We start from the raw sequence: 27,041 nt of genomic DNA on the forward strand, positions 1-27,041 counted from the left end.
TTTTAAAATATGGTTTCTATGGTGATCTCCCATTCACACACCCTGGCACCAAGGTGTCACGGCCTGACTCACCTGGGGAAATGACTTTTTCTTTTTATCTATATAATGCTAACACCTTTGATATCAACTTCATGGTGACCTCATGCATATATTTCAATTCATAAACATTCTTATTATTCATTCTTCACTGTCTGCAGTGGCTAGTGTTGACGCAATCTTTGAAATACAGAGTTGGAGAAACGACGAACTGGTGGCAACTATCGCTCAGTGGGCGCCGCCGCGGCCGTCCCCCAGACTCCCTCCCGCGTGGTGCGAGGCAGGGTGGCAGACTCAACAATACTAACCAGTGTGAGAATGGCCGGAGTGGCGGGTGGATGTAGCAAAGAACCACTGCGGGCAAAGTTACAGTTCTCGGAAGTATTCTGGATTGTAGTGAAATAACTCAAGTGTGTAAATTATTACTCGTGAGTCTGGGACTTGATGGGCACCTGGAAAGCAATAACTCACGCCGTCTGCATCATGTAACTCCAGGGAAGAGCATAAAGCAAGACCCTCCCTCTGCCAGTAATGACGTAGAGGAGGAAGAGGCGCCCAGACGTTTTCGAGTTTCTTTCTGGAATCCTTCGTGAATGATTCAATAGGAAAAAAAAATAATGCTTGTGTTTGGCAGGCCTATGCCCACCTGAAGACGTTCCTGCCGCCGCCATGCACCTCCAGGGGACATTCTACATCCTCAAGAAGCGGTGCAAGGTGACTCTAACGGAACAGTGCATCAGCTGGATACCTGAAGGAAGTCCAGAATGTGAGTAGTACTGTCTTGCTACTGCACACGCGGTGGTGGGGAGTGTGCGCCATATTTTATATATATATATATATATATATATATATATATATATATATATATATATATATATATATATATATATATATATCAGACTTGTTTGGTGAGGATCAGGAGTGCTTTGAAAGGAACATTTTGCCGCCACTTTTTGAGGTGGGCAGGACGAGGAGCATGGAGGTATGAACTCAGTACCTCCACGCTGGGGAGGATGAAAGCAGCGTCTGCTGGCTGCCATTCCGTTGACAGCTCAAAGCCACACTGCACGGGAGGCTGCATTGAAGCACGTCCCTTTACCTGCCATGATTTTAGTAAGGTCTGTGCAGATACTATAGCACGTACTCTGATATGTACACCTGTACACCTCCCACTCCTCTTCCGCTCCGTAACATCCCCCAATCAGCTTACCCGCGAACACTGGTAGAAAATAGAAATCACAACAATTTTGATGTTTGACGGTGGGAGAGATTTTTTTGTTTTTCCTCCCGATGAATCGCTGGATAACGTAACAATGAAAATCGTTTGTGTACTGTACACAGTGTATACAGTGAATAGATACATAGAGGTGATGGTGAGACAAGGACTCATGGAATGATAGTGTGTAGATAGTACCACATGTACTATCAACAAGATGCATCAGGAGGTGGGGTATATTTACAGAGAAAATAAGACACGGTAACGCTGTGTCATGACGGTGTGAGCAAACAGCTGGAACGGTTTGCAGCATCCTCTCTCCCTGGAATTACGAGCATCTTATATCTCGTGTAACTTGCACGGTCATGTCAGCACTGCTTACACTGTACTAGGACTGCGGCAACACTGCGTCTTGAGAAAGTGTCTGCCTCAATAAAAAAAAAAATCCCGTATCATGGCCAATGTTGCATCGTCGCGCACCCCCGCGGAGGCCGCAGAGAAGGCCGCGTGAAGGTCAGTCGCCTCATGCCTCCGGACATGCTTGAGAAATTCTCACCCGACTTGCGAGCCTAATCTGCCGCTGACTAAAGTTAGGCTTCGATGATACCAATTAGATTATGTAGTCATGTATCTATATACTATTCAGGTTGATAATGAGAGGCAGTCATGCCCGGTGGCAGGTGTTCAAAGGGCTGTGAGGAACACTCCTGCGAGCTGGAACTACTGTAGCACGCATCTCTCTGTCCCGCCTTGAGGTGGTGCAATCTCCCCCCTCCTATCTCTCTCTCTCTCTCTCTCTCTCTCTCTCTCTCTCTCTCTCTCTCTCTCTCTCTCTCTCTCTCTCTCTCACACACACACACACACACACACACACACACACACACACACACACACACACACACACACACACAGATGGAAAGATCCATGATTCAAAATTGCCGGCAAAATTTCCACTTGCTGGTGAATCATCAAGTGTCGTGCTGCAGGTCTTGTTAGAACGGTCCCCAGATAAGAGCGACCATTGTGTTGTGTTGGAGCATTGCAAGTCCTGAGTGCTGTGGTCTGCATTCCTGACGAAAGACACTCATTCGACTGTCAGCATTGCAAAGAATGCGGCAGTACAATAACAAAGTGGCAATGCACAAGATAGACACAAAAGCTTTATAACGAGAGCACTAAGGCATGAGTAAAGCAGACGGTGAAGATGTCTTATCCGGAGACAGAAACTAAGGCACTGAAGAATTTATATTAAGCAACGCTTTTTCAGAAAATTCCTACAAATTTACTCTGTACTAAGGAGTCTTATATACTATACACAATGGTCCCTTTTCATTCAAATCATATTAGAAATTAATCTACAGCAGTTACGAGAGAAGGTAATAATAGGTGTCGGAAGCGATAGATAATTGATAATTGAATAGAAAACACTTACTTTTTCAACTAACGAACTTTACCACCTATGATTAGATTAAGACCAGTACTGATCAGAGGGGCTCATTCCATTTCAGCGATAATTCGATGCATACACTATATGGAAGGGCGATACTGCTTAGAAACTGTCCTGCTTGGCCTTCCTTCTCTCTCTTAAACCACAGCCACACGGTAATCGGAGGGCGGTACTTTGAAACTGACTTGCTTGCCCTTCCTTCGCTCCGGCTCCAACGCGCCACTGATCAAGACGAGGATTAGGCGTTATCTGCTACCTACATTTAACAATAGAGGGCATTGACAGTCCACAGAGCTAGATGGTAGAAGTATTAAGTGAACGACATTTTTCCTTCATAATGTTGTGTATTTTGTCTGCAAATGGTAGAGAAAAGAAGTAGATAGAAGAGCAAAAGAAAGAAAGAATGAATATACTACTAAGAGAAGAAATAAAGAGTTTTGGGATGGAAGGTTTAGCAGAAATTAGTCTTGCAATAATATTTTTCATAAGGATTCGAGTAAAAATGTAATATCTTTATATTTAGTTATTGATTTACTTATTCATCAATTTATTTGTTTGTTTCATTGTTACTGATGTATATATTTGTTGTTTACTTATTCATCTCTCTCTCTCTCTCTCTCTCTCTCTCTCTCTCTCTCTCTCTCTCTCTCTCTCTCTCTCTCTCTATATATATATATATATATATATATATATATATATATATATATATATATATATATATATATATATATATATATATATATATATATATATATATATATATATATATATATATATATATATATATATATATATATATATACACATATATAATGTTTTTTATTCTCCATTTGCCCACGCGTCGTTTGGGTAGGGCTCGTGATATCCTGTTTTCCATCCAAGTCCTGCGTGAGAGTGTGTGTATGTATGTATGTATGTATGTATGTAAGTACGTATCTATGTAAGCATCCGGCGCGAGTCAGTATATTTAGTCAGAAAAAAAAGGTGTGTATTACCAGCTGAATTGTTGGAAATTGTGCGTGTGTGTGTGTGGTGTGTGTGTGTTTCACTGTTTGATCTGCTGCAGTCTCTGACGAGACAGCCAGACGTTACCCTACGGAACGAGCTCAGAGCTCATTATTTCCGATCTTCGGATAGGCCTGAGACCAGGCACACACCACACACCGGGACAACAAGGTCACAACTCCTCGATTTACATCCCGTACCTACTCACTGCTAGGTGAACAGGGGCTACACGTGAAAGGAGACGCACCCAAATATCTCAACCCGGCCGGGGAATCGAACCCCGGTCCTCTGGCTTGTGAAGCCAGCGCTCTAACCACTGAGCTACCGGGTGTGTGTGTGTGTGTGTGTGTGTTGGTATCATTATTATCATTACTATCGAAAGCATGAAGAGATGAGGAAATGAAAGGTTATGAGGAAACACACAGTTGCTATTTAGTCAAAGACTAAACAACTTGCATTCCATTGACGTAAATAATGAGTTGGTTGTTTGATAAAGTATGAAGGTCAGTAATGCACTGAGCTACGTACTCATGTATATTCACCTGTTTCCTCTATATAATACACATACTTAATCAGTAATATGTTATATTAATGACCCCATGTAGTGAATTTGTAGTTACTTAACATTCTCTCTCTCTCTCTCTCTCTCTCTCTCTCTCTCTCTCTCTCTCTCTCTCTCTCTCTTTACACGCTCATATCAAGTCTTTCCCTTATCGTTCATCCTCACCTTTCTCTTCTCATACTGTTGAGCTCCTACCAAACCACATTTTTCGCTATTAACCGACACGTTTTCTAAACCAGAGAAATAAGGTAAATATAGTACATTTCCTGTGAGAGAGAGAGAGAGAGAGAGAGAGAGAGAGAGAGAGAGAGAGAGAGAGAGTAAAATAAAATAAAAAACGACATTAGATTGCAGATTCAACAACGCATCAGTCAAAAGAGAGAGAGAGAGAGAGAGAGAGAGAGAGAGAGAGACTGTGGTGGTGGGTGTGGCGGTGACGTGGATGGTGGTGTGAGGGGCCCGCGCGTGGTGGACGCGTCTGGTGGGCGGAGGGGAGAGGAATGTGCGGGTGAGGTGCGGGAGGTGGTGACGGAAACAGCCTTGAGGTGGCATAGTAAAATAAATAGGCTGATAAACTCGAGTGCACGTGTACTTGGGAACCTTGTTCTTCTGTCTTGTCTTTTGAGATTAATTGATGAGATGCTTGGACGAGTGATACAAAACCTTGTGATTAGTGTAAGAATGACATGCAATGATAATGGTTCGAAGAGTAAAGTTTGTGCAGAACTCGTATAGTCATACTTATTTCAATTGCGTTTGGTGACTCAATCTCATATATATATATATATATATATATATATATATATATATATATATATATATATATATATATATATATATATATATATTCTTTACGTTAAGACTGTAGCAGATCAGATAACTCATGATTAGTAAAAAAAAAAAAAAATGGTTAAGGTACTGTGGGATTGAGACAGCAATGCATTTGTATTTGTATTTGATTTAGCTTTTTTCTCTGGTTTAGAAAACGTGTCGGTTAATATATTGTTATATTTAAAAAAAAAGGCAAGGTTTAAAAATTAAAATATCTGACAACATATAAACAAATTCAGTACCTTTAAAGACAGGCAGATCTGGCATATATATATATATATATATATATATATATATATATATATATATATATATATATATATATATATATATATATTTAGGCAGATCCATTCATGAATAGATAGACCGACAAACGTGTGTAAACATGCATTGATATCAATATTCACTATAAATATAGAGACAACTCAATATATATAAACATAAACATTGAACATAGATATACAACTTATTCAATAGATATAAATCAACGTAGTAATAGATTTGTCTGACGATAACATACGAATAGAGAAGAGTGGAGAAATGGGAGAGTGGAAGAGACAGTGAGTGAAAATAGGGTATCCATTAATAGGGATGGCCAACTCTCTCTTTAGGCAGAGGCGTAGGGTACGAGAGAGAGAGAGAGAGAGAGAGAGAGAGAGAGAGAGAGAGAGAGAGAGAGAGAGAGAGAGAGCTCAGTCTTGTTACTAATTAGTGAAGAGAAAGAGCGAAAAAGTGTGTGGGATTCTTTTCTTTTACTTAATGTGAGTAGTGAGAACGGCGTTTGTGTTGCTTTGCTGGAAAGAGGATGTACTAGTAGTAGTAGTAGTAGTAGTAGTAGTAGTAGTAGTAGTAGCAGTTGTTGTTGTTAATGCTGCTATTGTTTTTGTTTTCGTCCTTGCTGAAAAAAAAAAAATAGATGGCACGTGTGTGTGTGTGTGTGTGTGTGTGTGTGTGGACAGTGTTGGTGTAGCGGTACATAGTTAGTGGTGAACTAAGCAGAGAAGGGGGCGAGGGAACAAGTTTTTTTGTGCGCATGTGGAAGCTGCTCCCAGACTTTCACCCCCTGCTACACCCACTACTCCCTTACAAACAATCCCCCGCATCCCTTACCGCGGCGCATCACTCACTGCTGGTTCACATTCGGCTGAAATATTCTTGCCATTGACGTAAGGAAACTTGCGCTTCGCAGTTAAATATAAACGGTCACATTTCTCCATCAATAACTGCCAATGAAGTGAAAAAAAAAGGAAGTCCGTGCTGCGTAGTTGAATCTAAAAATTCTTTCGGTTTTTTATATCAGTGGTCGCCGGAAAGTGTAGGATATCATTTTATTCTTGTGAGAATGATTACTTTATTGTTTTATTATTCTTGTTTCTTATACATAAACAACATCACCACCACCACCACCACCACCACCACCACCACCAACAACAACAACAACAACAGCCTTTTATTTCATTGCATATCAGTGATCATCGATATATTTATTACAAGATATTATTAAACTCGCATGAATATGATAGTCACATTACTTTAATGTTTTCTTCATATTTTTAGCTTTGTTCTAGTTATATTTCAAAATCTTATATTATCGTATTTGTTTATCAGTGACAGCTTGAATTTATTGTAAGATATTAAGTAACAAAAATATGGATAATCACGTTACTCTAATGTCTCCCTGCTTCTATTCTTACTCCTATTTTCGCTCTTAATATGCAAGGGAACGTAAGTACAAACCAGCTCTCCCTTTCCCCCTCTGTCTGATGCCGCCTCTGTCAGACCAGACACGCGCGCCTTACAGAGAAACCACAGGCATCTGGCGCTCACACTCTTAATTTCGATGTTTTGACGCAGCGTCTTGCTTATCTCTGGCCTCCCGTCACAATAAGTAGTCAGTAATGTGCAGCCTGACACGCTGGCTCCCTTTGTTGGCCCTTTGCTGTCCGGGTAGAGCAGGCTGGCGGTGGTAGCGAGAGACGGGCGGACTGAAGGGCAGTGTAAGAATGAGGGAGGCTAACAGGGAGGGAGGGGCGCTCTGAGGGGCATTGTTAAGTCTCGTGCCATGGCATGTCGTGTCTGTCTCAGCGAGGGAGGAGGAACCGTCAGGCCAATGGCGTCGTTAGCCACGAGGATTTCAAGGTTTCGAGTTATTTTCGCTATGAAGAGGTGTTGACGGCTAAACAGCGGGATTCGCCTTGTAGGAAAACTTGGCTTAGCTTTTGTATATATAGTAGCTGGAGATGTTCGTGTGTCAGGCTCAGCTAGAACAAGACTGGATTCCTGAAATGCCAAACTCATATTAAAATTTCTAAGTTATCTTGTACAGACGCAGCAATCTGTACTGTATGCTGAGTGTGTATATAGATAAGGGAGCTTCATAAAAGGATTACTTAGAATAATAGGTGGAAGCAGGTTTTACACGGACTGCATGCAGCGTAAAGGCCTGATGGCTTGTTCCAGATTTCCCTCTCTTCCTATGTTCTTATGTTCTAAAACTATTCTGACCCGTGACTTTGCGTGGTGCCTGTGAATGTGTATTGTATAGGGACGTGTCTCGCCTCCTCATACCCTGATTGTCTCCCTGCGTGGTGGCTGAGAGTGTGGCGGGACGTGCCTCACCTCACCTGACCCTGATTCACGCCCGTCACTTCGCGGCTTTATCTTCATGGGTTGACTATTTTGTCCGCCTGAGCAGCAACACGTGAGTCCCGCCGCGGCCACGCCTCCGCCCGAGGCTCCCTCACCAGTTTCAACTTATGTAATTTTTTTCTTTTAAAGTGATGAAGATTAGTGGTTTCCAAGATTGCTCTACATTTCTCGCCTGATGCAAGTTTTCTGTCTTGTGCGAGTCTTTACCGGAGAAGTTAACAAATTTGGGTCGTGCTTATTTAATCATCTTTGCTTTGGTTTTGAGCAAATAGGAGTGAAAATGTGATAATGTTGACAGTTATTTTCTTTTTTTTTTCATTTTCTATCAACTTTATTTTATTTTGATGTCACTACTGTCTAAGTCGATATATACAAATAAAAAGACAGATTTACTTTCTATCTGTTATATTGTCACAAAATCGCATGACTCACACACACACACACACACACACACACACACACACACACACACACACACACACACACACACACACACACACACTAGCTCCCAAATTTGAAGGGATGACATATGAGGAGAGACTAAAGGCTATGGATCTACCAACTCTGGAACAGAGAAGGGAGAGAGAGGATCTGATACAAGTTTATAAATTGATCAACGGAATGGATCAAGTGGATAATGAAAAACTGATCCTGAGAGAAGAATATGCCATTCGAAACACAAGATCGCATAATAAAAAGCTGAGGAAGGGAAGATGTCTGAGAGATGTTAGAAAATATAGTTTCTCGCAAAGATGTGTTGAGACGTGGAACAGTTTGAGTGAAGATGTGTGCATAGTTTTAAAGAAAAAATGGATAAGTGTAGATATGGAGACGGGGCCACACGAGTGTAAAGCCTAGGCCCTGTAAAACTACAACTAGGTAAATACAACTAGGTAAATACACACACACACACACACACACACACACACACACACACACACACACACACACACACACACACACACACACATCATTCTCATTGCATTATGAGGCGGTGTTTTGTTCCAGCCACAGTGAAGGAAAGGCAATTGCTTCTCCTATACACTTCATACATTCGTGTCCAGCTTTCTCTAGAACCTTCCCCGTGTTTCATTATGATCGCAATCCTTGCCTCTTTGTCCCGTATTCAAAAACGCTTTGTTATCTTTCCACGACTATTTTTCAAAGGCCATACAGATGATAAGCCGCGTTCTCAAGAGTGTTTCCCTTGTTAGCAATATAGAAATCTCGTTAATCTATCATTTGACTATAAAAAACACCCTTGAAAACCTAAATCACTTCATAGACTTTTGAATGCAGTAAAGGTACGGAGTAGGAATGTTTGAAAACTACCAGCCTGTACCCTTAGAACCGGTGGCATGAAAGGGGTCAGGGAGGTGGCGGTGGCTCACTTAGGGATGGCGCCAAGCAGAAATCAATTGTGGGGAAACCTGTAGTAGGGTCAGTGAGGGTTGCCGAATGTTGTGTTGTGTTGTAACTGTAGCGCCTAGTGGAAGATAACAGGTGTGTGTCGTGCTCGCAAGGTGTTAGGCAAAAAATAGATAGGTTGCAAGGCCGGTATGTTCTCTCGCCAGGGCTTGATATATTAGGCATGGTGGCTGTGGTCCGCTATCTCTGCCGTGGGTGTTCTTAATGAAGCTATCTGTATTTATTTTTATTTTATTTTTTCGATACTGTCCAGTGTTTTCTTTTAATTTTTTTGTACGTTCTCTTATTTTCTTACGTTTTTCTCCACATAATTTCGTATGTTCTATCTATCCTTTACTTTCCCAGTCAACTTCCTCTTTCTGTTTTCTATATAGTTTCCCCTCACTTTTTTTTTTTTTACACATTTTCCCTTTTTTCCTGTGCTCCTTTACTGTGCTTTGTGTTCCTTATTTGCTCTTTGTTTGTCTTAACTTTCATATCATCCGGCCATACTTTTCAGTTAACTCCCTTTTCTTTTTCTCCTTTATTTTTTTATATTTTCTTTCCGATTTCCTTACATTCTTCTTTTCTTATAAGGGAAAGACACACTTGCAGGTTGTGCCAGCGGGATTATAATTATGTACTGTATACTGATTCAGCGGCTTGGTAAGGCGAGACAGCAGACACAGCTATCTTGTGACGAGCACCGAAGTAATGTTAGCGTGGTCCGATGCTTGGCTATTGTGAAGGGCTCACCCTGAGGCGCCGGTACAGCATCACTATATATATATATATATATATATATATATATATATATATATATATATATATATATATATATATATATATATATATATATATATGACTGCCCAACACGTTTTTTTTTTTTTTCCCTCCTCACACTATAGTTATTCATACTTCCCACACTCACCACACTCATCACACCTAATACGCAAACTTATTATTACAACTCAGACTAAACATTTCACACATTGCTTTTGCTTCCCACATCAGGGTTACTCGTATATCACACGCTGGCATATCCGTATGATTATTTAAACGATTTAGACAAAGAACTTCCTATGCAATGCCGCATGAAACCGTTACTTTCTTTCTGTAAGCAAGTAAAGTTTGCGTGCATCATTATTATTCCTAACCGTTCCTTTGTAGCAGGTGTAGTGTGTAGTATGTGATTATTTTTTACCTTGAGACTCAGCAAGGACACCAAGGTATCTTCCCCGCCTGTGTCTGTGGTGGCTGTGCGTAGCCCCCAAACCAGCGCTGGAAGGGTGGCGGACTGCTCAGCCTGGCCGGATGTCAGCAATCAGTTAATAAATAATGATTTCAGCAGCTTGGTTACGTTAAGTTCGAGTCCCTGGCGTAAGCTTCATCTGAGGGGGCGATGTTAGGAGGGACTCAGGTATTAGCTAGCAGTGAGATAGTTTCTGCTAGTAAGTGTTGTCAGTGAATTTCATACGCTTAGTTAGTAATTTAATAGTTCCTGCCAGCTACCAGCGATTATAATACTTCCTACTGTGATATTTCCTGCCTAACAATATTCGTACTCCCTGCTAACAAATGTATAATAAACCTTTTTAACAGATACATATTTTTACACTACTAATGCTAATACGCCTTAACTATTACTTCTACCATCCACTAAAATTCCTTGTTATCAACTGGCTCGGTGCTATGAACGTTGATACTTCCTGCTTGCAACTAATACACCCAGCTAGCAACTTTCTCGTCCCCTGTCACGCCGCGCACCGCTACTCTGATGCAAGACAACCACTCTACACAACTCCTTGCTTCACTGCACCTTGTATTGTCTCGCATTGTTGCTACACTCCCTCCTAACACACAATCCTCCTAACCCCTACGGCTTTCCCCCATCTCGATATGGCTTGAAGGAGGAGTTGCAGTCAAGGTGGGGTCGCTGGGCTTGATGGGGGTGAAGGTGGTGGGGGAGTGGAAGGGATGGTGACCCTGTTACCGCGTATGGTGCGTGGCGGATAGGGGAAGGTATATATAGCAGATGAAACGAGGCGGAAGGTTGGTGACACCTGCCTACCTGTGAACTTTTTCGTGTCTTTTGAGCAGGGGAGGAGTAAACAGCATGACTATCACTACCGCCACTATCTCTTCCTCCGCCTCCATCTTCATTATTACGACCACCGCCAACAACAACAACAGCAACAACGCCGCCACTATTAATAACGTGAACCACTTCCCATAACAAAACCAACGACAATACATTATAATACTAATTCATTAACTATAATAACTTATCAAGTGGGAACGCTTCTTCTCACAAAACAAGGGAGAAGCAAACAGCACCACCACCACCAAAAACAATAACAATAACAACAATAAAGATAATAGTAATTGCAGTAGTGAAAATCTAACATCAACTGGGAAGCAGACGTAAACACCACCACCACCACTGCTACCACCACCAATAACATCATCAATAATGATGGTAAGAACAATCTCAGGGGTGATCATACAACATCAGCAACCTCAAATAAGCAAAGTGTAGTGCCTCATGATGAAGCACCCGCCGGCAACAGGTGTTGCGTGACGTCAGCAGCCTCCGGGACGCACGCGAGGGAGGGAGGGAGGGAGGGAGGGAGACGGTCAACACTCCAGGAGGCACCCACAGGCACACGGCAGCTACACCGCTAGGCCTTGAGGTGAGAAGTGGAGATGAGGACGTGGCTACACACACACACACACACACACACACACACATACACACACACTGAACCAAGCTTTTGTCGTCATGTCTTCGTGTTTGTGCTTCAGTCCACGTATACAGTTTTGAAACCATGAAGAGTGTGTCGTTGCATGCACGCCTCCGGGCTTTCGCTATACTGACTAGTGACTACTGTACTCCAGATGGAAGAGTGATGATAACGATGATGATAGGGATAAAGTTGGAATAGTATTGTTTAGGTTAGGTTAGCTTAGCTTAGGTTAGGTATATGAGGCATTATTATTATCATTCATGTACCTCCCTTTTTCCATCATCTCTCACCAAGTTCCTCTGTTCATTAATCAACCTTGGTTTTCTTTCATCCCATCCATCAATTTCTTAATACCTGCAGAGAGAGAGAGAGAGAGAGAGAGAGAGAGAGAGAGAGAGAGAGAGAGAGAAAGTATACATTCTAGAAGCACATCTTGCAAAGCAAACTTTTATCAACATACCGTCACCAATACTTATTTCACTCTTACGATTTCGGTGACTAAAATAAAAATTAGAAATTTGTGATCCTATCAACAGCAACTGGTCAAAGAGACAAAGAGATTAGACAGACAAGCGGATGTGGAGATAGGCGGGGAGATAAGAGTATAAATCATAGTATACATGAAATGTGAAATGAGAAGTATGAGAGCTATGTGTTATGCTGACCTCGTTTTAGGTGCACTGTGGGAGTAGCTACTTCTGCACTGCATCTCCACTACCTTCGAAATAGATACTCCAATTGAAGTGACCCAGTTTTTAAAAATTGCTTTCTAATAGCTTAAATGACAGATTAACAGTATTTCTACAATTTCTAACGTATCAGTAGGAGAATAATGACTGGTAACTGGGCTAATCATCTATATGGCCTTTGAAAATAGTTGTTTCTGAATACAGGTCTATGTAATGTGTTGTGGCTAACTCTTACTGTAGGTGATTGCGGCGAGTAAGTGCTTAGGGGGAGTGGAGAGGGAGGAGTGGGTAGATAGGAGGAGGGGAAAGTTGTACTAGATGCTTTGAGCAGTGGGAAGAGGAGGCATGGGGAGTGGAAGTTGCAGAAGGGGTGAAAGTGAGCGGTCAGTCCCTGAGGTCGGTATTAACAAGCACAAGGAGGAGTGTTGGCTGTGAGTTGTCTGTTGAAGGGCTGAGTCTGATGCACAGCTGATTGGCTTTGTACAATGGTCTGCCTTATTTCTTTGTTTGCTCATGTTTTTAAGGTCATGAAGATGGTGAGTGAAGTTTTCACTGGTGTTTTTTTTTTTTTTTTATATACAGCTGATAGTTACCGGGTTACTTGTTTAATTGTCACTGAAACTATGAATACGCAATTGAAATCTCTTACAGCTTTCAGTATAACGTACAAATCATGAAAATACTCTTGAAAAAAAACTTGTAATTTTCACTATAGCCTACAAATCATGAAAAACGCCAGTAGTTTCCAATGCAATCTCTTGATCACGAAAACACCCTTGAAAACTTAAATAACTACCACTGCAGCCTGTGAATCATGAAAACATCCTTGAACACTCCAGTCACTGCCACTACAGCTTGTTGAATATTATCGAAAGACAGAGCTGTGACATTTAAGAATAAGTGTGTTCAGAGTCATATGACGTCGCTGTTTTGGCACTAGAGAGCAAACAATTTACCTTACGACGTTTGTTTTGGAGCTATATTTCTTGCATACTTCTTTTTAGCGGTGCAATAAACAAAAAACAATTTTATAAAGTGTTTTGTAGTCTTACTTTTTTCGTACCTCGCTTTAGTGGCACAAGAAATCAAAACAACTAACTCTATGACTGCAATGTGTGTGTTTTGGCCCCATGTGACATTGTGTTTGGCGCCAAGAATCAGTCACTGCTCTATATGATGAGTAGGTTACTGACTGGGGTTGAGTGCGTAGGTTACTGACGTGGACCTAGATGAGGCACCTTCTTATGCCGTGGGGAGGATAGTAGGAAGGATCCGTGGAGAAGCGGTACAAAAGAAAGGCGGAAAAGTTTGAGGCAGGTGGTGAGGTGGTGAGTTGATGATAATGCTGGATTTGTTCCTTGTGTAAGAGTCGATCTGGTTGTGTTTCTTGTGGTGGAGGTTTCAATTAAGAAAGTAGTTTTGTCTGCCTTCCTCACTAACTGACCTTAAAACTTGTCAATCTTTCTTATTCTTGATTTTCTTGTTCTTGTTCTTGGTCTTCTTCGTCTTTTGACCTTAAAAATCAGTTGATCTTGTTCTTGTTTTTGCTCTCCTCCTCCTCCTCCTCCTCCTCCTCCTCCTCCTCCTCCTCCTCCTCCTCCTCCTCCTCCTCCTCCTCCTCCTCCTCCTCCTCCTCCTCCTCCTCCTCCACCATCCCCACTAGGTAGCCATAACCATCACCTTACACGCTGATGATCAATATAAAGTAGAATAAATAATTCTTTCTCTATCTCTTTGCGGCTTTCCCTGTAAATCACCACAACTCATCAACGGTACAAACTATGAAAGTGATAGTGATAATGACACTTGGAACCATAACTCATCCATCCGTTGAGTCATATAACCCTTTAGTATTACCACCACCACCACCACCACCACCACCACCACCACCAGGCAGGCTTATTCCAGTCAAGGTAAATGTCAAGAAGAAACTTTTCCATCCTGCCCCTGAGTCATGGCCGTCTTCCTCCCGCTCCTCCCATCTCCCTCTTCCCCTTCTCTCTCCCCTGCCCTTCCAGCATTACTCATTCCACTGCTGAGCCCCCACACGACGCCTCTCCTCATTACCCCTGCCTAAACACCTTTCATTGACACCCTTGCTTCGTATTATCCCATTCCCTTGTCTCAGACTTGTTACCTTACATTTATGGCCTTATACTTCTCTTTATAATATTATGTCTTATACGCTTCTCTATCACCACTCCCTAACTCCCTTGCCTCCCTGCCTCACTCCCTTCAACACCCTTCCGCACCACCTCTGCATCACATCACTGCCACCAGTAAGCTCTTGTCTCACTCTAACTGCCTCAAACATTCCCCCACACTACCCGTGCCTCTCCCCTCTCCCTACCTCTAATCCCCACCTACCTCATGTGTCTCTTTCGTCCTTCAGGGAACAAGTTTACAGCCTCACGTTTTACAATCGGAGAAGTAAACAAAAAGCAAATCGTAAAAAATAGAAAAAAAAACCGTGAAAGAGGTATAAAAGGAAATCCTGCTTCCTGTGTTGCTGTTAAATGCTAATGAATGCTCCTTATGCCCCCAGGAGAGCGTGACGTCAATTATATTCACCTAGATTTCAGTGTGGTATTATAATAAACATCCGTAGGAAATCTTATTAAAGGAACGTGCGTGATGAAGTGCGTCATCAGGTGCCACAGAAAATACTACATGCGAAGAAGAGAAGGAAGACTTAATAGGATAAGGCGGACAGACCGCTTGTACTTCAGCTTACTTTAGGGTATTAAGAAATTTTTCGTATGAGTAAAAGATTTGATTTCAAGTGAACGAAAACATGAGAGACAAAAGAATAAGTAAAAGAATGGCACAAGAAAAGAAAAGGAAAAACGTCTGGAAAAGGCTAATTGAAAACAGCGACCATGAATAGAAATTTAAACTGAGAAGAACACTAAGCTAATTTAAGCTTAGTGAGAAAGTTAGTAGCTTGATTGTTCTTACCTAAAAGTGTGTCACGTCTTTTAGTAATGTTTTTCTATGTAATTTTTTGGGGGGGCTGTTTGTTGAGAGCACGACTTCTTTCCGTGTGTGTGTGTGTGTGTGTGTGTGTGTGTGTGTGTGTGTGTGTGTGTGTGTGTGTGTAAACCTATGCTGTTTTTCCTCCTCGTTATTGCGCACACCTTTTCCGGTCTTCCCTCTGTCGTGTCTTGCCTCAAGGTCTCGTCTTGTTTGGTGAATGGCGCACACTCACTCCCGCTGCCTTCTTTGTGTGTGTATGTGTGTTATATTAATTTCCTTGAGTCGTCGTCTATACTCTATAAAGATTTATTGTGTAATCTTAGTAATGTACGACTCTCTCTCTCTCTCTCTCTCTCTCTCTCTCTCTCTCTCTCTCTCTCTCTCATATGGGTTTCCTTTTGGACTCTCTTAGCACGTGCACAGTTTACTACGGTCACATTGCTGCCTTATATAAGCAACCAAATTTTCCCACGTCTCGAGTCGTTATTACCTTGAAATGTGTTGACGAGATACGTGTGTGTGTGTGTGTGTGTGTGTGTGTGTGTGTGTGTGTGTGTGTGTGTCAGTCTTGCCTCCCCGGTAACAATCTCTGCCATGACGCGCTTTCACGACCGTCACACACTTTGCCACACTCTTCTTTGGCACAAGCAGCGAGTCTCTCCGTTCCTCGCCTACACGTGCATGACAACCCCTGTATAAATCACTACTTATATTTAGTACACCCACCTGTCATCAGTATTCGTAAATATATCTAATCTTTCAAAAGTTTCCACTAATGTCCTGCTTACTGAATTTGTTTCAATCACCTACCGGTCTGCACAATAACTTGCTTATTTTCTTTCTTTCAAACTTAACTTTATAAAGCTTGAACTGGTTACTTCTTGTTCCCTCCTGATTACAAAGACGCATCTTGTATTTAGATTAGTATTAGGATTAGTCTCGATTCTAGTATTAGCTTGGATTAGTGTTCATAGATTTCACATCGTCTTATCTATTACACAGTGTTTATCCATCGTGACCCCTTCGCTTCGTATTAATGCTTCAGCGGGTTAAGCTATCATTGGAGTTCAGATACGAGTCCTTCCTCAATGTAAACTGTGCTATACCTACGCATTGCCTTATCTGTCTTCACGCTAAGTCAAACAGATCTTCAGTAAGAGGTCTTTTTTTTAAAGGAGTTTTATTTTAATCACATTTATACGATTCTCTTCGCGTTGTTGAAGTCACAGGACGAGAGAGAGAGAGAGAGAGAGAGAGAGAGAGAGAGAGAGAGAGAGAGAGAGAGAAATCTATACGTAAACTTGATAATAATAACTTAATAATGTAATACTTCAAAATTAAATATAATCTTTAACTAGAAACGGAAACACTCTACTTTGCTGAGATATTGAATACCGATAGTTAAAACATGAGTGTGTGTAAGAGTCAGGTGAAGAGGAGTGTTCATCTTCAAGAGAGCTGACCTTTTAGGATAGAGGAATTTGTGGTGACGCCGCCCCGTAGTGTTGTTGGTGTGGTTTTGTCCATCTGGCACCTCACCACTCCTGACTGACATCTCATAGCTCTTTATTTTGAAACACTAGGCTTTTATCAGGACTGTTTACAGGTGTTACTCAGGATCTTATGACCGGTTCCTACTTAACGTTGAAAAAAAAAAAACTTGTTAAACTATCACTAGAATAAAAAAAAAAAAAATAAATAAATAAAAGCTTAGAGTCAAAAAAGTTTCCATTAAATTCCGTGACATGTAGCCTAGAGTTGTGAAATCCTAGTCATATAAGCTTACAAATATATCTTATAATGTTATACTAGTTTCAACAAGATTAAATAAAAGTAGCCAAGACGAAAGGATAAGGTGTTTTAAGATTCAAACTATCAGTCGCATTAAGCTTAAGTTCCACGAGTGACGAGTCTAAGCTTTGCGTAATTGTGCTTGTAACACGAGATAAAGTGCTCTTGTGTTGCTGGGAGAGGGTAGGTAATGATTCTGTGTTGTATCTGTGCGGCAGTGTTGGCAGTGTTGGTTTTCATGTGTTGGGGGGAAGGGGAAGGTTTAGGTGCGTTAATGAGACTTCATGGCGGTGTAGAGTTTAATGAGGGAATCATTATACACTTTTGCATTATCAAGAAGGATATGTTACGAATATTTTTTGAGTCGTTATGATGTTTGTAGAAGTTGAATGTTGTTTTCTTATTTTCGGAGTATGAAAGTCTTTAGTGAACAAAAGAAAAAAAAAAGATTATGATTTTTAGGTATGAGAGAGAGAGAGAGAGAGAGAGAGAGAGAGAGAGAGAGAGAGAGAGAGAGAGAGATCACATTTTAGTATTGTTGTGTTGATGTGCGCAAGTAGAAGCAAAGTTATGACTATTTACTGCAAGTTTGTGTCATTCACGCCATTACAGGACGAGGGGCGAGGCAGGGGGGAAGGGGACTGGGAGGCAAGGAGGGAAAGTTGCCGCCTCACCCCTCCCACCAACAAGCCAGGAACATGAGCTGCGCCCGGGGCGCCATGGTATTGATATAGTGATAATGATGATGATGATGATGATGATGATAAAGACAACAATAACGATGGTAACAACAACAAAAACAACGAAACAACATTAGTAGTAGTAGTAGTAGTAGTAGTAGTAGTAGTAGTAGTAGCAGCAGCAGCAGTAGTAGTAGTAGTAGTAGTAGCAGCAGCAGCAGCAGCAGCAGCAGCAGCAGCAGCAGTAGTAGTAGTAGTAGTAGTAGCAGTAGTAATAGTAGTAGTAGTAGTAAAAAATACTAATAATAATCCTGTCAACGTAAGTAGTCTATTATAAAGTTACCAATAAGGAGAGATGACTGGAATAGACTCAGTAAGCAAGCTGTTAGCGCCGAGTCTATATAACACTTTCAAAAGAAGATAAGATAAATTCATGAATAGGGATGATGGGTGGATATCGCTTGTTTTATACAGGGAGTACCACGTATACAGGCTTGATGGCTTCCTGTAGCTTCCCTTGCTGACCCTCCTATCCTCCTCTCTCTCCTCTTCCTCCTTCAAGTTCAGTTTCCCTTATGTTATGTTCATAACTCCTAACCTGTATCCTCCTCCTTCAGGTTACCGTCGCATCTTAATCTCAGAAGTGGTGGGCACGTGGTTGTGTCCTTGTGGGTCATCGAGATGCCGTGTCCGCCCTCATTCCTCTGCCCACGCCCCAGCACGCCCCGATCCATCCCCGATCCCTCCCACGCCCGCCTCGCCAGCACCGCCCGTTCCCAGCGTGCCGCAGCCGGTAACCAAGATGAGCGGATCTGGCCTCACACTGGAGTACTGCGAGCGAGGGAGCGGCCGCGCGGGACCCACGTGGAGGACCCGCACGGTGGCCCTCATGCACCCTGCCAACGAGATAATCTTGGCGTGGCACCAGGCGATACGCGGCCTGCTTAGTGGTGGGTGTCGGGGTGAGAGAGGCTTTGGGGAAGAATGGAGGGATGAGAGGTGAAGGGTGAGAGATGAGGGGAAGGTTCACGCATTAGAACAAAATAAGTTATGACGTATAAAGAGGGGAGATATAGGAATGTATGCACACACACACACACACACACACACACACACACACACACACACACACACACACACACCAAATTCCAATCATACGAAGACAAAAACAAAAGCAAAAAATTTGTGGAAAAGCAAACAAACAAACAAGCAAACACAGTAATAGAAAAAAAAAATCTTTTAATGCCCTAATCCCACCTTATAATCTCCGTTCCGTGTGTCTATAGCTACATTTCCTTATCTTTTTCATCCACTTAATAACTGCACTGAATACCTCATATCTCGTTACCCTTGTCTTATCAAGTCTTTCTTACACTGCTGTTACTTCCCCCCGGTCCTCTTTTATCCCAGCGGCACAGTGTTCTGTCCTTTATCTCTTATCTTTCTAATCTGCAGTACAGTCCCCGCCCAACCTTTTATTACTCCTGCTTCTCACTTCTCTTATCTCCTTTCTATTCCGTTTCCTTAATCGCCTTTCTTATTATCCCCCATTACCTTATCACGTCATGCTTTCTCTCTTTGTCTCTTCTTTTCTCCTCTCAGGTTTCTCTTCTGTACCATATCCTTTTCTTTCTCTTTATTAGTAAATAACGTCAGTTTTTATGTATACTCTCTTCTCTTTTCTTTTTTTTTCACTTCTCTTCTCATTTTCACTCTCATATCGTACTTCCTTCCTTCTCCTCTCCTCTCCTCTCCTCTCCTCTAAACTCCTCTCCTCTCCTCCGTATTGATCCTTTTTCGGCCACTCTCTCACGTGTCTCTAGCTGTCTCAAGTGAGGATTGGGAGGAGAGGAGGAGGAAGAAGGAGGAGAAGGGGGACAGGAGGAGAAGGAGAAAACCAATAAGATGGAAAGATAAGGGAATTTCCTCTTATCTGTCATAGGTGTTGAGTAAGGGTGGCAACTGTGTGTGTGTGTGTGTGTGTGTGTGTGTGTATTCGCTTCCCCTTTGTTGTCTATTGATTTCAGAGGAGTTTTGTAAGACGAGAGAGAGAGAGAGAGAGAGAGAGAGAGAGAGAGAGAGAGAGAGAGGGGAGGAAATTTTGATGTGAAAGATAAAAAATGTACTGCACACACATTCTCTCTCTCTCTCTCTCTCTCTCTTACACACACACACAAACACACACACACACACACACACACACACACACACACACACACACACACACACACACACAAAGATTCCAGCGTATTGATTTCCACATTTTTGGCACAAACCCCAGAGAGAGAATTAAGATTTGAAGTGTTAATGGCGTTAAGGAGGTCGTGTTTGGACTCTCTCCTTCTCTCTCTCTCTCTCTCTCTCTCTCTCTCTCTCTCTCTCTCTCTCTCTCTCTCTCATTACTCCACCACCATCGTTGTCCTCATTATCATGCAGGTCACATCCTCATTTCTATCGACACCAGCACCACCATCACCACCACCACCACCACCACATGCATTATTCAAAAGATACTTGAAAATAATCCATGCTTAAATATAATAGCTAAGAATACTAACTAACAATATTCTTCGTCCTTATCCTCGTCACAAATCTCTGTTAGGTAAGAATATAACTAACCATGTTCCTCGTTCTTTCCCTCGTTACCAGGTCTTCGTCAGCGTCCCCGTCGGCTGCTGGTGGTGATCAACCCAGTGGGGGGCAAGAAGCAAGCCTCCAGCATCTACAAAAGGAAGGTGATGCCGCTGTTTCGACGTGCTGAAGTGGAGACAAGAGTGGTGAAGGTGAGTGAGTGTGTCAGTGAGTGAGTGAGTGGGTGCATCCTCACGCTCCTGTCTGCTTCATTATCCACCTTCTCCTCCACCACTCCTTCTTCCTCTGCCTCCTCCTCCTCTTCCTCCTTCATTCCTTCCTCTGCCTCCTCTGTCTCCACACTCATCCTATCCTCCATCCATCTTGTGACTTTCCTTCGCTTCGTTTCTCTTCCTCTTCTTGCCTCCCTCTCTGTCTTTCCCTCTTTATTTTATAGTATAGTTAGTTTTTTATTTTATTTTTTTCTCTACTGTTTAAAAGAAAGGGAATACTAAAAGATCTAGGAAGAAGAAAAGGAGGAAAAATCTCGTTTGATTGCCACTCCTCCCTAAAAACTGATATAAAAAGTCTCAATACACTTATAATAGAAAGAAAAGAAATGAGAGAGAGAAAAAAAAAACCTAATGGCTTGAAATCATTCCCGCGAAGGTCACGTGTTGTTTTTCTGTAGGGTGTGTGACCGCCTACGTAACAATCAGCTGCGTGGAATACTGCTGGTCTTGAGGAAAATTAGGGAAGCTCAGGCGGATGTGACAATGACCCTGTAAATGTCACTATGTCAGTCAGGCGTCAGGATGAAAGGAAGAATCGAGTTCCTGTGGCGTCGAGAAGTCACTGTCATACTTTTATTGATCGATTATTTTTTCCCATTATCACTTAACTTTATGGAAACTCGTCTTTGATAGTTATGTCATAAAGGAAGTACAACATTTGCTCCTATTTTCTTCCCTACTCAATTTTACGTGTTTGCATTAGAGTCTCCTAAAAATATCTGTAGTCGAGGAGAAAATATTAAATTGATATTTATTTTCTCTTTTCATGTGTATTTTTTCGGTGATTTTTCAAGTCTTAATGAAATGATTCTATAGTCAAGAAGACTTAATTAAATTATCTCTTTTTTTATTTGTCTTGAATTGATAATCTCCTTTGTCCATATCCATGCAAACCAATTTGTACTGAGCTCCGAAAGTGAACAAAAGAATAACGACCTCATCAGTAAAAAGATCAACCTAACGAAAAAAATCTTCGGTATGTGTGTGCCTGTGGTTAGGAAACACACGAGTGACAGACACTCTTGGTTTCAAGGATTCTATATCAATCTTGTATATTCCTTGCTTGGTTTACGCCTTTCCCGCCGCCGCTGCAAGGTAATTCATGTAGCGGATTTTTCAATAAGTGAAGGTCGTTGCGCACACTTCCACCGTGAAGTGTGTGGCCGGAGTGCCTTTGGGAGCAAGAGTTTTATGAGGCTTGTTTATTTCATGGCTGTTTTATTTTTTTCTGTTGAGAATCAGAGCTTAATTTTCCATAAAGTCTGTCTGTCTACTTACGTATGTATCTATATTTCTACGTGTCTGTCTATCTATCTATTTATCTACGTATCTGTTTATCTATCTACCTGTCTGTCTATCTATCTATCTATTTATCTACGTCTCTATTTATCTATCTACCTGTCTATCTATGAAATAATCAGTAGTGGTCAACGAGCGGCGCACATACACACCCACTTACACACGTTACGGTCTCCTTGACGCTACTCTTTGCCTACACTTCAACTCGATTCAAAATCTCTACTTCACCTACCCACCCTACGTCTCACCTCCGCGTATGTCGTGTTTCTTGAGTTTCCTGCCTTTCAAGTTATTTTTTCTCCCTGGGAATCTTGCTCTGTGTGAGTGAACCAGCCGCCAAGGGTCACTCTGCCGGCTCAGTATTGAACCTCGGCATAGCAAGTCCTGCGCCAGCGTGCGGGCTGAGCGTGACCTTCAGGTTTAAGAGCAGTGTCAAGGTGTTCGCTCTGCCGATTTGTTTTCAGGGTAAATTAAAAAAATAAATAGAATGACTGAAAAAAGAGAAAGAAAAATAATAGATCAAAGAAATGTAATGAAGTAACTTGTTTGTTTGACTTTATTATGTTGAAAATAAAATTCAGGTGTATTTTTGTTCTAGTTAAATAGGTTTCTGATTGTTTTTTGTTATGTAATGAGTGTGATGGTGAGAGTGTTTATGGATCACGTTGCCCCACCGGCATACATTATTCACAAGTAGAGGAGAGAGTCTGTATTGATCTAGCGCGTGCATGAATCACTACTGATCCTTCTCTGGCCGCTACACGCCACAGTCGCCACTCCACGCACAGCATCCTGCCGCCATCCCACGCGTCTCACTGCACACTCATACAGACAACCCTTCATCTCGAGATGTTAATTGTGCACTCAGTATGATACATGAGCCTATGTAAGAATGTAAGATTTTTTTCAAACCATCGTTAAAATGTAACCGTAAAATCAGTTACGAGGAAATAAATCAAGCACTGCATAATGTTGGTGTGCCAAAATAAGTACAGTGCTGCACAGCTTTGAGGAATTCTGCTTCGGCATGTGATAACAAACAAACTTCGGGTGAGCCAGCTGCGAGTCACTGCGGCCGCCTGACACTGTTGCATGGTGACCTTGAAGCGTCGCCGTCACGCCTCTACCTCCCCTATTCTCTCTCCTCCCTGCACAGACCGAGCACCGCGCTCATGCTCAGGAGCTGGTGGAGGACGAGGCCAATCTGGAGGGCATGGACGGTGTGGTGGCTGTGGGCGGCGACGGGCTGGTCAACGAGGTAGTGATGGGCCTTATGCTGGTGGCGTGTCGCAGGGAAGGCATCAATCCTCACGACCCACAGGTGCAGCTACCCAATACGCCCCTCAGGCTGGGCATCATTCCTGGTGAGGCCCCGCAAGGCACAACCGCCTATCGTGGTTGTACTTTGGCTCTTACTTCTGACGATATCTAGATACTTTGCCTGTAGTCAGGAAAGACGCATGGCTGAATGTATAATTGTCTCTCTACTCGTGTGTCTGCCACAGGAGGAAGCACAGACGCCCTCTGCCACAGCACCCACGGTACAAGCGATGTGATCACAGCGGCGCTGCACGTCATTATGGGTAGGTCACCGCCACCTCTCTTCCCTTCAATGTACTCATAAAGGTCTGCCAGATATGCTAAATTTGTACTGTTTGCTGTGTTTGTAGTCAGAACCTCCGACGACTAAAACATGATCTCCCTGTGCAGGTGACAGTCGGCAGGTGGACGTGGCCTCCGTGCACCGTGATGACCAGCTGCAGCACGTGGCCACCACCATGGTGTCCTACGGCTACTTTGGAGACCTTCTCAGGACTTCAGAGAGGTGGCGCAAGTTGGGGCCAACCCGATACCTGCTATCGGGCGTGCTGCAGCTGTTCCGGAACCGCTTCTATGAAGGCCAGCTTAATGTTCGCAAACCTGCCACGCCTTTGGCACAACCTTATGATGTGAACATTTGCAGCGACAGATGCAGCGTGTGCACCAAAGCTGCAGTGTGTTCACCCACGCCCGGAGAATGGCTCCAGGTGAAGCCCTACACTTATGCCTTGAAAGATCCTGGCTGTCAGTATCGGAGTCACTGGACCACAATTAAAGATGTTATGTTTTGTCACCTTTAATGACATCGCTCCTCACTGCCTCTACAGTTCAAGGGTCGGTGGAGCATCGTGACGTCAGCGGTGACATCCTGTGCTTGTCGCCTGAGTCCTTATGGCGTGTCCCCAGCGGCACACCTCGGGGACGGCTGCGCAGATCTCGTGTTGGTGGCGGGCCGGTCCAGGTACCACACACTGAGCTACCTCTTCCGCACCGCCTTCACTGGCAATGCTGTGAGTCCCTCTCTGCATGCACGCCATTACTCTTCATCTTATTAACTCACAAATATCTCTTCACTCTTCATATAATTTTCTCCTTGCCACAGCTGAGTCTGGATCACGTTACCTTCCATCGGGCGCAGGAAGTGATCTTTACACCCAAGGCAGGAGCCGCAGAGTCTTCCTGGAACTGTGATGGAGAGCTACTGACAGAGCCGAGACTGAGGCTGAGGTGAGCTTGAGTTGGTTCTTCGAAACTTTTCAATGCAATCCCTCTCAGTTACTGTTTTTATGAGGCTTCTCCATGTGTTTTTGTATTGTATTTCTCAGATTCCTTTGCCTTTCACATGTTTCTTAATGCAGTCTTTTCACCTTAACTTAAAATTTAATGTCAAAAAGACTGAATGCATGACTGATAATGTGAATATATATATATATATATATATATATATATATATATATATATATATATATATATATATATATATATATATATATATAATACATAGTTGTTTTCCCGACAGAGTGCACTGCCAGCGGGTAGGGCTATTCAGCAGGGGAGTGGAAACCATCACAGAGGACCCCTCCAAGCCCCCTGCGTCAGCCAAGACTGCAGCGGTGTAACACATCCCTCCTGGACCAAATCTTAGTGATATGTTTGTATTGGTTACTGTTCATAGCCAAGGCTGCTACCAGCAATCTCAATATAGATTGCTGTTACCAGAATGCTGCCTGAATTACTATATGTCATTCATACACATTCCAGGCTGTCTGTCTATATGTGTAGGTTAGGGTAGGGAGATAGCTAGGTTGTATGAGTGGATCAACAGAAAAAAGATACATACACACACACACACACACACACACACACATATATATATATATATATATATATATATATATATATATATATATATATATATATATATATATATATATATATATATATATATGAATGGATAAATTGAAAAACTGATATGCTTAGAAAGATAGATAGATTGATGGACAGTTAGACAGACATAAATAGATGTATTTTTGCCACGACAATATATGATAGCTACCACTGGAGCTCAGTTTTTAAGAAAGAATCACTATGTGCCTGCTGTGTCTCAAGGCTCATGCTCCCAAGGCAGGGGCACTCCTGACTGCTTGAAACCCCCTGGCAAAAATACGTGTATCTACTGACTTCTATAGATGGATAGATATATACAGATAGACAAGAAGATAAATGGATAGTTGCATAGGTATAGGGATAGAATAATAGATAGAGAGAGCCTGTAAATAGCAAATCTATATATTTTGTTAAGTTGGCAGTGAGTAATGGAATGTTTGAGTGCCCAGCAACATTCCTGGTGATAGCAAGGTGCCGCTGTTCACACAGATGATATAGATTGGTATTTCTATGTATGTATGTATGTTAGCTTCCCACAGATGACAAATATATATATATATATATTTTCACTATGATTAAATGAGACGTAAATGTATAAACCCTACAGCGTCAGGACCAATACCACTAAGAAATGTAGCTGTTGCACAACAGCACACTTAATTGACGCTACAATTGTACTGTACTGCACGATGTTCCTGTCACAATACTTGTAGAGATGAACACCTTGCATCACTGTGAGGTGTAAAACACTGTAATCTGCTACTTAATCCTGCCCGTCTCCAAAACGGAAAACAATATATGTATGTGTTGAAAATAAAATGTTTCTATTCTTCCTTTATCTGCATTGTCAACTTAGTTAATCTAATGTAGTGACAGAGACATCAACAGCAATAACTACCAAAAGCACTTTTATTTTTTTTATTTGCTTATTTCTAGAATTCATCTAGAGGAATAAAAAAAGATGAAAATATAGGTGTATTGTTGTGCATGGGAAGTAAAAAGAAGGCACTAAAGGAAAAACCAGTGTTTATCAGACTAATCCTTGAAAATGCAAGTAATTGAGATTTGGACTTAGATCTTTCCACTTCAAGTAACCTCAGTTTAGAAGATAGCTGTCAGGCAGATAGCAGGATTAATTGAGTTTAGCTGAGACAACTCTTAAATGAGACTGAAATTAGGCTCCTGAGGCTGAAGAAAATTGGCATGACAATATAAAAGGAAATAAAAAATATATATAACCTATGTATGAAAAATTGAACATAACAGCACAGTAATAAGCACAAAACAGAGGGAGATAAAACTGGTATGTAATGCAGCTTCCCAAACAGACTACTACAGAAATGGAACGAACTACAGTTTGACTATAAGGAGAAATGAATAATAAAAGGAATACATGATATTATTATCAAGGCAGAGTCCAGTTACTTAAGAATATTATAGAATAGAATACCTGCTCAGTGTCAGTAAGAGAGAGAGAGAGAGAGAGAAGAGAAGAGAAGAGAAGAGAAGAGAGAGAGAGAGAGAGAGAGAGAGAGAGAGAGAGAGAGAGAGAGAGAGAGAGAGAGAGAGAGTCAACACTTTGCTTCCTGTAACTAACATCTTTTATTATGATGGTTATTAGTGTAACCTGAAATA

General features: G+C 42.0%; 1 protein-coding gene across 1 annotated transcript; it reads left to right on the plus strand.

The window, feature by feature from the left end:
• Positions 1 to 301: 301 nt before the first annotated feature.
• Positions 302 to 26,236, plus strand: LOC123499597 (ceramide kinase-like). Its single transcript, XM_045247861.1, has 9 exons — positions 302 to 802; positions 18,654 to 18,986; positions 20,686 to 20,819; positions 23,356 to 23,563; positions 23,705 to 23,782; positions 23,910 to 24,226; positions 24,347 to 24,529; positions 24,622 to 24,746; positions 25,039 to 26,236. Exons 1-9 carry the CDS (start codon positions 706 to 708, stop codon positions 25,136 to 25,138), a joined length of 1,575 nt encoding a protein of 524 aa, XP_045103796.1. The 5' UTR covers positions 302 to 705; the 3' UTR covers positions 25,139 to 26,236.
• The last annotated feature ends 805 nt before the right edge of the window (positions 26,237 to 27,041 follow it).

The sequence above is a fragment of the Portunus trituberculatus genome, chromosome 50 (assembly GCF_017591435.1).
Source record: "Portunus trituberculatus isolate SZX2019 chromosome 50, ASM1759143v1, whole genome shotgun sequence".
In the NCBI taxonomy this organism is placed as follows: domain Eukaryota; kingdom Metazoa; phylum Arthropoda; class Malacostraca; order Decapoda; family Portunidae; genus Portunus; species Portunus trituberculatus.